Source organism: Nicotiana tomentosiformis, chromosome 8 (assembly GCF_000390325.3).
Source record: "Nicotiana tomentosiformis chromosome 8, ASM39032v3, whole genome shotgun sequence".
Taxonomy (NCBI): Eukaryota; Viridiplantae; Streptophyta; class Magnoliopsida; order Solanales; family Solanaceae; genus Nicotiana; species Nicotiana tomentosiformis.
Window position 1 is genome coordinate 46913252 of NC_090819.1, and position 14861 is coordinate 46928112.

At 41.9% G+C, this 14861-nt stretch overlaps 1 protein-coding gene across 2 annotated transcripts; it reads left to right on the plus strand.

Moving 5' to 3' along the window:
* The first annotated feature begins 3186 nt into the window (after window positions 1-3186).
* On the plus strand, window positions 3187-6043 carry LOC104111375 (trihelix transcription factor ASR3). 2 transcript variants are annotated; one of them, XM_009621056.4, is made up of 3 exons: window positions 3187-4208; window positions 4756-4797; window positions 5600-6043. In XM_009621056.4, the coding sequence occupies exons 1-3, from the start codon at window positions 3557-3559 to the stop codon at window positions 5884-5886; spliced, it is 981 nt and encodes a 326-aa protein (XP_009619351.1). In that variant the 5' UTR covers window positions 3187-3556; the 3' UTR covers window positions 5887-6043. The 2 variants fall into 2 exon arrangements, with proteins under 2 accessions (XP_009619351.1, XP_009619352.1); XM_009621057.4 differs by lacking the exon at window positions 4756-4797 and having other exon boundaries at window positions 3308-4208.
* Window positions 6044-14861: the final 8818 nt, after the last annotated feature.

Consider the following 14861-nt stretch of genomic DNA (forward strand, 5'->3'; position numbering starts at 1 on the left):
CTTTCTCTAAATCCAGCGACTTTAGGTAATTGGCAAGTTCCACCAGTCGGGACAACAGATGGTACTCGGTAGAGACCGAGAGGGAGACACTCCTCCTCTTCTAGGGATCTGCGGAGAGGGGCGAATAGTTGTGCCCTAAATTCCCATGGTCTGGGCATGGAGAAGAGGGGCATCCTCCTTTCGGGTGTCTGCGGTCGGTGCGAGGGAGGGGGGGTGATGTAGCAATTGCCTGTGACGAAGGTATGACCGGCATAGAAGGAGATAAATTTGATGGCGTTGTGGGTTGAGAAGTAGCTGCGGCAAAGGCAGTGCTGGTTGTAGGTTGGTTATCAACCGAAGACGGAAGAGGCTCGGTACTCAGCCTTATAGTACCGAGAGCAGCAATTGGGGGTTCAAAAGCGAGAATTGGTATTCTCCACTAGGTCACACTCTCCCTAGGGCGCTTGGGCATCATCCTCGATTGGTGTTATAAGCTCTTCAGATTGAGCATTTTGTTGAGCTGATGAAGGTCGTCCTCTCTTCTGTAGGGAAGCCCCTTCATCACTGGCTTCCCCATCATCATCAATCACCACAATGGTTGTGGCTGATTCTGGCGCGACATTCTTTACTTTTTTATTTTTGCCCTCGGACGAGGAAGAGAACCGCCTTTTTGGTTGCTTGCTCTCCGGTCGGGGACTCCAAGAGGAAGCACTTGCACCAGAGGTTGATCCGATGGTGCTTGTTCGGGTGAAGGCCTCCTTCAGCAACCTCACAACCTCTACAGGATCAGTCAAAACGTCCTCATCGGGGAAGGTAACAGAGCCCTATGGAAGACCTGAATTCAATGAAAAAAGAAGTTAACCAATTTTCTTATAAAAAAAATAAGATGAGGGCAAGATCAATCTCACGAATCAACTTACCGTTATTTTTGGCCTTCCACCCTTATTTTGGGGCCAGTTCTTTCCACCGGCGGGTCTCAGGCATGGTAATGTCCAGAATCTTCTGAATCCACTGGTCCAAGCCTTCAACCCTTGGTGGTGTCCACCGAGTTGCTAAAATAATGAAAAGAGAAGGATCAGTAACAATATGAAATAACTTTTTTTTAGAGAAAAGACAGACGTTGAACTTACGTGTACGAGTCCATAACTCAGGGAAAGATGGAGTTGTGGCCAAGATGATATCCCTGGTGGCAACAACAACCAACCGCCCCATCCATCCACGGATGTTTTTGTCATCCATGCTGGTGAGCAAAGTGTGGTGGCCACGTTTGCTAAAGTTTATTACTCCCCCACAGAAAATCTTAGGGGAGTAGAGGTTCATCATGCGAGCCAAGATGAGCTCTTCCCCCGTCTCTTGGCACACCCGCCAAAGACAGGCTACCGTTCGCTACACAGAGGGGCCTACTTGTTCCAATCAGACTTGATACCGGTGGCAGAACTCCAAGATCACGGGGTCAAGTCCCTCGCTCAATGAGAATTGGCCCAAAGTGAATAGGTATGTATAAACATACGAAAACCCTTCTTAGGGAAAGTCTTGCTCCACCAGTTCGGGAGCGATGATGTTCAGGTCATGGCAACCACAATCCTCCTTCACAATAGGAATGCTAGAAGGACGGATGGAAGAAGGGTACACGCCAATAGCCCATGTACGAGAGCTTCTAAAAGAAAACTTCTCTTCGAAGTCCTTGGCAGTGCTGAGTCTTCAGGGAATGATGGTGCTCACTGTAGGAGGGGCAGCATCATCGGTGCTTTCTTTGTTTTTTAGAGAACCATGAGTTCTTGGAGGAGGACACCATGGTTAGAAAAAGGTAATAAGAGTTCCTTAAAGAAAAAAATTACAGAAGAGTGAAAGCAAGAAAGAGTAGAATGCAAAGAAGTTGAGAGAGTTTGAAAACCTATGAAGTGTAAAAGAAGAAGAATGAGGTGTATAAGTAAAGGAATAGGCGGCTAAAATCGTGGCTATGATTACCTCGAGAACCGGCAAAAGTATTGCTAAATCGTGGAGTGACGCGTGTTCGGAGCATTAAATGCAAAGAGACGTGCGCCTAATCAAGCGTCAGAGCTCTGGAGCCTGCTTCACCACTAAGCTTTGCGCACCTACCAGCTCGCGTTAAGCCTCGCAACACTTGGCCTATCGCGCGATCCCAGGATTGTAGAAGTGAGCCCAGGCGCCTGCCTCCCCATGCAGCACTCCTGGCAACGCCAGCTTCTTCTCGCTTTTCATCAGGCCTCGTGCACTATCCACTTCACATCACACAGTGCCATTCTAGGGTTGTAGCGAGATCATGCACGCCTAAAACCTCGCGGCGCCAGGGAAGGTCCAACTCAAACGAGATATGCATCTGTGAACACATGAAGATTGTCAAAAGCTCATGTGATGGTCTCAAGTCATTCAACTGGAATTTCAACATGGTAAAGCTATACAAGGAGTGGCATCTTCATCATCATATACCATGGGAGGACAAGAAAAGGGTACTGTCACTACATACAAATGATACAAACAAGTTCCAAGACATTGAGAAAATGAAGCATGGAACAAAGTTAATTTCAATACTTAGACTATTTTTAGTTATCAATTTAAGGCATGTTGTCAATAAGTTGATATATGTTTTAGCTAGCTCGTACCCTTTTCATATTGGAAGACATTATTTTTGTTTTAAGATGCGCATATTCATCTGACTTTCAATGTGATCAATATCTTATTCTCCTAAACGGCGCTTTTATACTGTTTTATCCCTATAATCATTTTAAACAGTTTCTCTGCTCGCAATTTCAGTGGCCACCATAATTTTAAAGAAAAAACATATTTGATAAAGAAAAGATGATGTATTTTGACCAGCCCAAAACCAAAGATTTGGTGATAAAGGGGTAATGTGTGTTATAGCCTATGGGATAGCACCAAATATTGATGCCTCCGATAGTCAGATGGCATTTGATTGGATGAAATGCATGGCTAATCAAATAAACGCCTAAATTCCACACCAAGTAAAGTGACCTCTTTAAAAATAGAGAGAAGAGTGTGACACATACCAAATGGTTTGATATGAAAAGAGGCCTGCCCTTTGCCCAGGAGCTCCTTGGCCCCCTTGGGCCTTTGCCTTGCCGCCCCCCCCCCCCCCCACAAACCCCCCACCCCACCCCTTTTTTTTTTCTTTTTCTTTTTCCTCTTCTTAATTGATATAAGGCCCCTTTGCCCATTTTCATCAACATCAAACCAAGTAAGTGATCATATATTGGGAATTAAATAATCGTCATTCATTGTCCAAATATTAAAGATTACAGATGGCAAAAACAGTAATACCCCTCCTATTTCTTGATTCTTGGATGTTAGTGATAAAGTTATATTCCATAAACAAAGATGAGCAATAACCATCGGAGTTAAACCAAAAAAGGATCCCAACCCCATATGCCATAACTATGTTCTCTCTTCTCTGAAAGTAAGGCACATCTCTTCTCAACAACCAAAAACACTAGTTAAAGTGGTAATCAAATAACGGGCCTGGATCCTACACAAAACGCCGTTACCATAATACCCTCACGCGCGCTTCAAAAACCTATTCTTTTATAATTGAATTTGAATGGCGCTTGAGCCATTGACCCTCGCTCCTGCCCCCTTTGACGGCGATTCAAACGGCGGCCGTCAACAATCCGTCAACGGCGCCGATGACGGAAACAGAGCGCCCAGGCTGCCACGATGGACCAGGCAAGAAATCCTGGTCCTCATACAAGGCAAAAGAGTGGCAGAGAACAGGGTCCGAAGAGGGCGTACGGCTGGACTGGAATTGGGTTCGGGTCAGGTTGAACCCAAGTGGGCATCTGTTTCATCCTACTGTAAAAAGCACGGGGTGAACCGGGGGCCGGTTCAGTGCCGGAAAAGATGGAGTAATTTAGCCGGTGACTTTAAGAAGATTAAAGAGTGGGAGTGTGGGATAAAGGAAGAAAGCGAGTCATTTTGGGTGATGAGGAACGACTTGAGGCGAGAGAGAAAGCTGCCCGGTTTTTTTGATAGGGAGGTCTACCAAATTCTGGACCGGGGAAGCGGTGGAGAGGAGATAGAGGAAGGTTTAGCTTTGGCTTTGGCGCCTGCAGCAGCAGTTAATGAGCCAGAAGCATTGTTTGACAGCGGGCGGAGTGCAGCAGCAGATGAAGGGTTGTTCTCAGATTTTGAGCAGTCTGAAGCTGGTGACAAAGATAAGCACATGCCTATTCCTGCTCCAACTCCTATTTCCGGTACTATTCCATCCAATAACAGTGTCTATTTTGTTTTTGTTTATTTTATACGGATGACCATCAGATATTATTATTCTAGAATTGCTGCTAGATTACTTTTTTTTTTTTTTTTTCCTGTTAGGTGTAAATGATAAGAATTCTTTCGAAATGTCTGTTTTCACATTAGGCTACTTTTGTTGCTCAAAATTGTACCAATTATGGAAATATAGCCTCTGATAAAGGGCGTTTTCTTCAAGTTTTATCTTTTTAAGCCATTCTTTTCTTTTTCTAGAGATTAATTTTTATTTTCGTTTACCTCTTGGTTCTCTTTTGAGTTGCAGTGCAGTGCACAAATACCAGGTGAACTATGTTGCATGTTTGAGTATTGTGAATAACATATTTTCTCCTTTTCATTCCTTCGAAAAGTACTTAGCTAGTGTGTATCAGCAGCTTCTGCTTGTCTCCAGTGCATAATTCTGAATAGGTTTACTTATTTAAGTCTTCTAGGGAGGTTTATACTTCTGGTATTTGACTTTCTTTAGTTTATGTTAACATTTATTTTTGGCAGAACAGCAGTATCAACCACTACCTATGGAGTGTCATGCTCAAGGTACCTCTAGAGTCCTAAATATGTAAACCCTCTCTGTCGTGAGGTTTGCTTTGATTTAATTCCGTTTTTAAGTAATGATCATCCGTAATAGAAAATAGGTTATACTTACGTCCAACTGAGGTTTTTGCGTTTATACAAAGTGAACGAAGGCATGTATGCATGGTTAATTATCTGTAAAGGTAAATTGTGGTGTTTTCCAAACTTTTCCCGTAATAACTCTAACCCGGTAAGTATAAACTGGTCAAAGCACCATCTTTTATAAATTCAAGAGAAGAATCTTAAATTTGAGTATATGGAACGGAAAGTGATCTTACTGAAAACCTGGTCCTTGGCTCTTTGGTTTTCTGATATCATGCTGGAAGAACCATAGAAACTTTTATCTCTTGATATAAACAGTTGAAGCAATTAGCAGTGTCTATTTAACTGCCCCGAGGTAGATGGAGCTTGTGCGTTACCCTGTCATCATTAATCCCATGTCTAATGCTGGTTTGAAGTTACAGTATTTGAAATGTCATGTCTACTAAATATGAAAAGAATGAAGAGATATGAGATTGTCAAATGTCCTTACTCATGTCCTTTGAAAACAAATCTCAAAAGAAGATTAATTAAACAAGAGAGGGTTACTCATGTGGTAAGCACCCTCCACCTCCAACCCAAATGTTGCGGGTTCGAGCTAAAAACATTAATTAAACACGAAAGAAAAGAAACACCTCCTTGCAGAAGGCTAAAGAATCGGCCAAAAGAACAAGTTGGAAGTCGGTGATCTTTCCCTTTCTTGAGTTGTGCTATTTGTTCTCCGCAGGTATAAATCATCAAAAGGAACCGACCTCAAATCCTGATGGAGGAAGTGCTCAGGAAGGAAAGAAACGGAAGCGCGGTGTCACGGATACTGATGAAGAAGCGGACAATCTGCAGCATCAGTTAGCCAAAGCATTGGAGAGGAATGGTAATCTGCTGAGCTCCCAACTTGAGGCTCAGAATGCACATTATCAGCTGGATAGGGAGCAGAGGAAAGACCATGTCAATAGCTTAGTAGCAGTTCTTGATAAGCTTGCAGATGCCATGGTTAGAATTGCCGATAAATTGTAGAGAACCTATTGGGGTGTACATAACATGTTATCTCTCACTCCTTGAACCATAATCAATGCTAAAGAATTTTGGTGAGCAAACCAGATACCAGTTGATGGTCAAATTCGATCATTTTTAATTGGTAGTTGGAAATATAATATTCTTTTCAGATTTTGCACTTTCTAAGATTTAATCGTGTTACAAGTTTACAATAATACAGATAGGACTGGGAGGCTAGCTAGCATTAAATAAACAAGTACACTTTATTAGAGATATCTCTTGTTTTCTCACGACTGTACAGATACAAGATAGATGAGTGAAACTGCGATTGTAAGCTGCCATCTTATATGATTTCTATTTAATATGTTTCTTCTGAAAGACTGTTACATTACAGTGTGAAGTATCTCTTCAAAGAATTAAGATTGGGCTATGTTGGATGCTTAACGTGTACAGCTCATTACTAGACTGAGACTTGTGCAAAAATATCCAGGCTTGAGGAGAAGATTCAGAAACTTGTGGAAATGGGATTTCCTGAAGGTCAAGTGAGGAGTGCTTTGGAAGCAACAGGTTGTGGATGAAAACATGGAACTTGAAAAGCTATGCTCTGGCTAGAACCTTCTCTACTGCAACTCATTTTTTGGATACAGAAAGATTATATGCTGCCCATGACAAGGTGAAAGCGTGACTTGATTATACTGTTAATTGACAATTGTTTTATGATTCTTGGTTGACTGCTAATCACTACTTGTGAATTTTCTTATGCAATTTTGACAATATCAAGCAAACTGTATATGAACTTGCATTAAGAAAAAACGTGCACCACCGGGGAAGTACTCCAGGACGAGTATTAGGGTCTGAAAACAGTATCAACTAAAATTATTTTTGCGCTTTCCTATCCATACATTTTACAATTAGGATCTGAAGAGAAATATATCACCACGAAAGTGAAGAGAGCATATACCATGACGAAATAAAAATGTAAACAGAATCACCATAACCACACAAATATTGTACATTAAAGAAATGTTAAAATGTATAATATTATTATTTCAAATGGCCAAATGAACTTAACGTAGTTAGAGAACAACGAAATTAATTGCTAGATAGGAGCGAAATATCTGAAAGAGAGACGGTGAGAGAGAAAAGGAAGAGGAGGGAGGAACTGCATCTTTGCCAAAACCTTCACTTGAATTGTTCTGCCTAGGTACAAAAGGTTACTGATTTAGGAGTTGTCCCTGCCACCTCCAGAGTATCTTGTCCCAACTGATCACGCTTCCCCTTCTTAACCTCCTCGAAGAGATAATTATTAAGATTCGATGTTTGTTGGAAAACTAATTCAAAGTTGTAAAAGAAATCGAAATTATTTAAGATTTGGTATTTGTAAGTTTATTTAATTCATGTTCAAATAGAATTTGTAGTCAGAATTATATAGGAATAGGTTTTCATATTTCTAGTTGAAATAGTTTTCGTACTATTATAAATAGGGGTATTGGGAACTTATTTTATGTGTGGATAAGTGAAGAATTGCCGAGAGATCCTTCAGAGAGATTTATAATAAAATACTTTTTCTTCAAATTGGTATCAGAGTTTCTACGATCTTGGGAGAGAATCAAGTAACTTCCGCTGCCGGCGGGCAGCGCTAGCCAATATGTACCGTCCGTCTGGCCATTGAATATGTTGGAAAACGATGGGCCAATGATATATACACGAAAAACAATCATGCTGAGAAGGATTGAGAAAAAAATTCAAGTTCAAATGAGACGCTAGCAAATATGGACAAGAGGAACAAAGATCTTCTCTAAAAGTTTGAGAGAGGTGGATTAAAAATAAAATTGCAATATTGCAAGTTTAAAGAGGTGCAAGCAATTCTGCACAAGATGAAGAAGCTTTTCTCTAAAAGTTGGAGAGACGTTAAACAAAAATGGAAGTTGATTACATATGAATCAACAATTTGGGAGCTGGTGACAGGTGCATTAGCAATTGAATGTTCGAGACAAAGTGCATCAATGGGAGTTGATGACAGGTGCTTCAACAAAATTGAGTGTTGGTGACAAGTGCATCAACAAGAGTTGAAGACAGGTACTTCAACAAAATTGATTTTTGGTGACAAAGTGCATCAACGAGGGTTGGAGAGATGTGCTTCAACAAAAGTAAAAGTTGGAGAGAAGTGCTCTCATACAACGAACAAGTCAGACGTATACAACTTTGAATTATGGGAGAATGTTGAAAAATTAATTCAAAGTTATAAAGGAAATCGAAATTGTTTAGGATTTAATATTTGCAAGTTTATTTAATTTATGTGTAAATAGGATTTGTAGTCAGAATTATATAAGAATAGGTTTTCGTATTTCTAGTTGAAATATATTTCGTACTATTATAAATAAGGATATCGGAAGCGTATTTTATGTGTGATAAAGTAAAATATTATAGAGAAATTCTTGAGATAAATTTATAATAAAATACTTTTCCTTTCACTGTTGAACTCAGCATCAGACTTATGACCAGATGAATCAAAACTATAGTGAATAATATCCTTCAAAGGATTGATCTAGTATGTTATCGGTTCATCATTGGGATTATTTATGCCAACTATATAACTTTGTTTTCTTTTCCTTTTTTTGAAACGTGGATCCTGTTCCGATGGCAATTGGTTTCTTTACTACTAGGATCAAACTTGACCCGCTTTGTGGACACAGACACTTCCCTTTTAATTATAGTAAATTCCTTGCTCTTTTCAATATCCTTGAGCACATTTGTGCAACGTACGCTGCTCACCACAGAGTGATATCACCAAAATGAGTCACATGTTTAGTTTCTGCCACATCTTCCTGCAACCTTATTTATTTTTTAACCTAAAATCTGAGTTTTAGATAAATCAATTAAATTTGTATAAACAATCGAGTTAAACCTATGGAATGATTCTTTGCTAGTAAAAAATAATAAAAAAGTAATGTAATAGATAGAATAACAAAGTAAAGTTCGTATTGAGTAGTTCTTGGCTTAGAGAAGCTGATGAACAATGCCAACAATTGAAAGAAGAATATTATAGTAAAATCAACATAACAACAGTATGTGAGATTGAATCAGAATCGGGTACAATCGCAGGGAAGAGAAATATTTGTACAAATTATTGTAATTGCCCCGTAGAATCTCGCCCCCACGTTGTATCCATTATCTAAAGGTAACTGTGTATCCCGCCATGATCAGTTGTGTTATCTGGGGCGTAAATGCAGGAAGTGGTTAATGGTGGATCCTAAATATTCCTTGGTCCATTGACTATGAGATGATATATACCTAGATACTCATGACCTTTCGGGTTTTCTGGTTCGTAGAACATGTCCATCTGCACGTAATTTGACTATTCGGGCTTGAAATAGCCTGATTGGCGGATGATCTCGGGCTGGCTTCTTGATACTCAATCTTCGATCTAACTATTTGCATGACCTTGAGCTGACTGGGTAATGCTTGCCATATGTTATCTCTTGCCATGGCTACATGTCATGCACAAATTTTTGTATACGGTCAAAACCGGGTTCACCTATTGTGTGATCAATCAAGACTGAAGCGTGACAGGTTAAAGCTCGATCTCGGGTTATATCGAACCAAGGGGGCGAAGTCAAATCGTTGAACTCGTGACTCTGGGACCGAACAAAATCGAGACCAAACAAGATCGAGAGAAATTTGCCGAGCCGAATAACAGAAGGCCGAAGTATCCGCGATCGGTTGGGGATCACGGCGAAAATTCCGGCACATATCAAGGAGAGGCCTATTAATTAGCAAATCATGAGATTTTTTTACCTTATATAGAATTGTATTAAGAGTAGGACTCTCATACTATAAAAATGGGGTCTCATCATTTGTAAGGGACATTGCAATACGCAGCACAAAGCAATATACTGTTATTTCTAGCCTTTATCATCTTGTTATTTTGTTCTTACATCAGTTGAGGCATTTTTTGGTTTGAGGGTGATCGAACTCGAAACCCAAGGCTGTTCAATTTGTGTGGTTTGCATTTATTCTTTTATCGTCAATTTCAATACTAATCTGTTTTCTTAATTTGTATCAAGCTATATCACGTATCCTTAAAATCGCGTATAAATTTAATTGTTATCCGATTTTAAGGGTAAACAGTTTGGCACCCACCGTGGGGCTAAGGATAATAGTGATTATCTGGTACAAACTTTTATAACACACACTAGTTTATACTTGTTCTTTGGAGTATCTTTGATTCCAGGACCAAAATGTCGAACTCTCAGTCAACACCCCTACACGTTGACAATGATTTCAGTCACCACGACGAAAATGATAATATAACGCTAGGGAACGACGCACCTTTGGTTGGCCTCGATGGAGTTCCGGCTGTAGATCCAATCGACGTCAGCTCTCATGTAGCCATCAACGCAAATTTGGCCGTCGAACCAAAGGGCAGCATCCGTGGAGATGTTTGATCAGCCGCTCAAAGCACACATGGAGGCAAAGAGGACGGGATCAGCCTGCAGGTGATCTTCGAAATGTTGCAGGCTCAACATGCAGCTATAGCCCAGCTCCAAAACCAGAATCACCCACCGAGCAGGATCGAGCCCGAGCCGTCCTAGGAAGTTGTCCACAGGGTCGAATTGGCTTCAAGGAAATCCAACGGGAAAGAATCGGGGACCGATTCTACCATCATGAAGATGCTTGAAGAACTGAGTAAATGAACTGAGTCGGGGGAAAAGAAGATCGAGGAAAACGACAAGAAGGTGAAAACTTACAACTCCAGGGTCGATCAAATCCCGGGGGCACAGCCAATATTGAAGGGTTTGGATTCCAAAAAGTTCGTGCAAAAACCTTTCCCCCCGAGCACGGATCCCAAGCCGATTCCCAAGAAGTTCCACATGCCCGAGATTCCTAAGTACAATGGAACGACCGACCCGAACGAGCATGTCACCTCTTACATATGTGCTATCAAAGGGAATGATCTAGAGGATGATGAGATCGAATCTATCTTGCTAAAGAAATTCGGAGAGACCCTATCAAAGAGAGCTATGATATGGTACCACAATTTACCACCTAATTCTATTGACTCATTTGCTATGCTTGCAGATTCTTTTGTAAAGGAACACGTCGTGGCCATCAAGGTCGAAACCAGGAAGTCGAACCTTTTCAAGTTAAGGCAGAAGGACAACGAAATGCTCAGAGAATTCGTGTCTCGATTCCAAATGGAATGGATGGCCCTGCCACCGGTCACCGATGATTGGGTTGTTCAAGCTTTCACCCAAGGACTCAATGTTTGAAGCTCGGTGGCTTCGCAATAGTTGAAGCATAATTTGATAGAATACCCGACTGTTACTTGGGCTGATATGCATAATCGGTATCAATCGAAGATCAGGGTCGAAGACGATCAACTTGGGGCTCCTTCCGGGTCTGTTTATCCTATCAGACCCATCGGTAGAATCAAGAGGGACATTGACCTAGAGCCGAGGTTGAACATGGATCGATACCAGCCATATAATGGAGATCGAATGAGTAGCGGATCTGGGCAAAATCCTGTACCAAATGAAAGGAGAAGTGATCGAGGCCAGAGCTCTTGAGGGTTCATGAGTAAGAACGACTTCGATAGGCCTGTCGGACCTAAAGAAGCACCACGGTTATCAGAGTACAATTTTAATGTTGATGCAGCTGCCATCGTATCAGCTATCGGATGCATCAAAGATACCAAATGGCCTCGACCTTTACAAAACGATCCAGCCTAAAGAGATCCCAACCAAATGTGCAAATATCATAGCACCCATGGCCACAGAACAGAAGATTGTCAAAAATTGAGAGAAGAAGTAGCCCGGTTATTCAACAACAGGCACCTTCGGGAGTTTCTGAGCGACCAAGCCAAGAATCATTTCAGAAATAAGGATCCTAATAAATAAAACGAGCAAGAAGAACCTCAACACGCCATTCATATGATTATCGAAGGGGTCGATGTTCCCCAAGGTCCGATGTTAAAGCGCACTAAAGTATCAATCACGAAGGAGAAACGGACTCAAGATTACATACCAGAAGGAACTTTATCTTTCAACGACAAAGATGCAGAAGGAATCATGCAGCCCCATAATGATGCACTGGTAATATCCGTACTCATGAATAAAACTTGAGTTAAACGTGTGTTAATCGATCCAGGTAGTTCGGCCAACATCATTCGATTGAGGGTCGTAGAACAACTCGGCCTATAGAACCAAATCGTGCATGCAGCCCAAGTACTAAACGGATTCAACATGGTTTGTGAAACTACTAAGGGAGAAATAATGTTACCGGTAAACGTAGCCGGAACCATCCAGGAGACCAAGTTTTATGTGATCGAAGGGGACATGAGATATAACGCCCTATTCGGGAGACCGTGGATCCACAACATGAGGGTTGTGCCCTCGACCCTTCACCAAGAGTTAAAATTCCCAACACTGGAGGGGATTAAAACTATCTACGAGGAGCAATCCGTTGCGAGGGAAATGTTTGACATCGATGAAGTAATTCCAATATTAACACTCTCATAGGAGCCAGATTCGAAAGCAAAACAGGAAGCTAAATAGCAATCACCTATGCCGGCCTCGACCCAACTAGACAAGCAGGGGGCTGACAAAGATGATGATTACGGGGTTCCTCGATCCTTCATAGTCCCCGATGATTACGACGCTACCAAATCAACAGTCGAAGAGCTGAAGCAAGTCATATTGATCGAACATCAACCCGATCGAAAGGTATACCTGGGCACGGGGTTAACCGCCGAGCTTAGGAAAAAACTCATTCAATTTTTTATAGCTAACATGGATTGTTTTGCTTGCTTTCATCTTGACATGACAGGGATCCCACCGGAGATCACCGCTCATAAACTGAGCCTGGGCCCGAAATTCCATCCGGTGAAGCAGAAAAGGAGACCCCAGTCCAAGATCAAGCATGCCTTCATCAAGGACAAGTGAACTAAACTCCTTAAAATAGGGTCCATCCGGGAAGTCAAATACCCGGAATGGCTAGCAAATGTAGTAGTAGTCCCTAAAAAAGGGAACAAACTGAGAATGTGTGTGGATTACAAGGATTTAAATAAGGCATGCCCCAATGATTCTTTTCCTTTGCCTAACATCAATCGCATGATCGATGCCACGACCGACCATGAGATCCTCAGCTTTCTCGATTCCTACTCTGGGTACAACCAAATACGAATGAACCCGGATGATCAGGAAAAGACCTCCTTCATCACTAAGTATTGCACATACTGCTATAACGTAATGCCATTTGGATTAAAAAATGTTGGTGCCACTTACCAATGCCTAGTGAACCGGATGTTCGAAGAACAAATAGGGAAATCTATGGAAGTTTACATTGACGATATGTTAGTTAAGTCCCTGTGAGTAGATGACCATTTAAAGCATTTGCAGGAAACCTTCAGTATATTGAAGAAGTACAACATGAAGCTGAATTCGGAAAAATGCGCGTTCGGAGTCGGATCAGGTAAATTTCTCAGATTCATGGTATCTAACCAAGGAATCGAGATCAACCCCAACAAGATCAAAGCTATCGAGGTTATCATGGTAGTGGACAACGTGAAGGCCGTGCAAAGGCTAACCGGGCACATAGCCTCCCTGGGACGATTCATCTCAAGGTCCTCCGATAAGAGTCATCAATTTTTCTCGTTGCTGAAGAAGAAAAACAACTTCACATGGACCCCGGAATGCCAGCGGGCCTTGGAAGAACTTAAGCGATATTTATCGAGCCCGCCACTGCTTCACACACCAAGGGCAGACGAACAACTATACTTGTATTTGGCAGTATCAGGGATAACGGTAAGTGGAGTCCTAGTTCGGGAAGAACAAGGTACACAATTTTCAATTTATTATGTTAGCCGGACCTTGGGTGAGGCCGAAACTAGATATCCCCACCTAGAAATATTGGCGCTCTCTTTGCTAAGCGCCTCCAGGAAACTGAAACCGTACTTTCAATGCCACCCTATATGTGTTGTGACAACTTACCCATTGCAAAATATAATGCATAAACCCGAACTCTCAGGACGATTGGCCAAATGGGCCGTGGAAATCAGCAGGTACGATATTGAATATCGACCCCGAACAACCATTAAGTCTCAAATTTTGGCAGATTTCGTGGCTGACTTCACGCCGGCTCTAATACCCGAGGTCGAAAGAGAGTTGTTGGTAAACTCGGGGACGTCTTCAGGAATCTGGGCCTTCTTTACGGACGGTGCATCGAACGCAAAGGGGTCCAGACTTGGCATCGTACTGAAGCCACCCACAGTTAACATAGTTAGACAATCCATTAGAACTGTGAAATTGTCTAACAACGAGGCCGAATATGAGGCCATGGTTGCAGGTCTCGAACTGGCCAAAATCTTGGGGGTGGAGGTGATCGAAGCTAAGTGTGACTCCCTCCTTGTGGTGAATCAAGTTAACGGAACGTTCAAAGTTAGAGAAGAACGAATGCAAAAGTACCTAGATAAGTTAGAGGTAATGTTACATCGGTTTAAAGAATGGACTTTGCAACACGTACCTCGAGATCAAAATGGTGAGGCTGATGCCCTTGCAAACTTAGGGTCATCGATCGAAGACGACGAGCTCAACTCGGGGACAGTTGTATAGGTCATGAGGTCAGTAGTAGAAGAAGGTCACGCCGAGATAAACTCCACATACTTAACCTGGGATTGGAGAAATAAATACGTAGAGTATTTGAAGACCGGGAAACTTCCCTCAGATCCAAAAGAATCGAGGGCCTTGCGCACAAAGGCAGCCCGATTCAACTTATCTGAGGACGAAACCTTGTTCAGAAGAATATTCGATGGCCCACTAGCACTATGTTTGGGACCGGGAGATAACGAGTACGTTCTGAGGGAATTTCATGAGGGCACTTGCAGAAATCATTCAGGCGCCGATTCATTTGTTCAAAAGGTGATCAGAGCCGGCTATTACTAGATCGACATGGAAAAAGATGCGAAGGAGTTCGTTCGAAAATGTGACAAATGCCAA

Bases quoted from the DNA above. Each gene is read 5' to 3' on its own strand.
- LOC104111375 (XM_009621056.4), top strand. From the start codon at position 3,557: ATGGCGCTTGAGCCATTGACCCTCGCTCCTGCCCCCTTTGACGGCGAT. The intron at 4,209-4,755 runs GTACTATTCCAT...TATTTTTGGCAG, and splicing joins TGCTCCAACTCCTATTTCCG to AACAGCAGTATCAACCACTA. The intron at 4,798-5,599 runs GTACCTCTAGAG...TGTTCTCCGCAG, and splicing joins TATGGAGTGTCATGCTCAAG to GTATAAATCATCAAAAGGAA.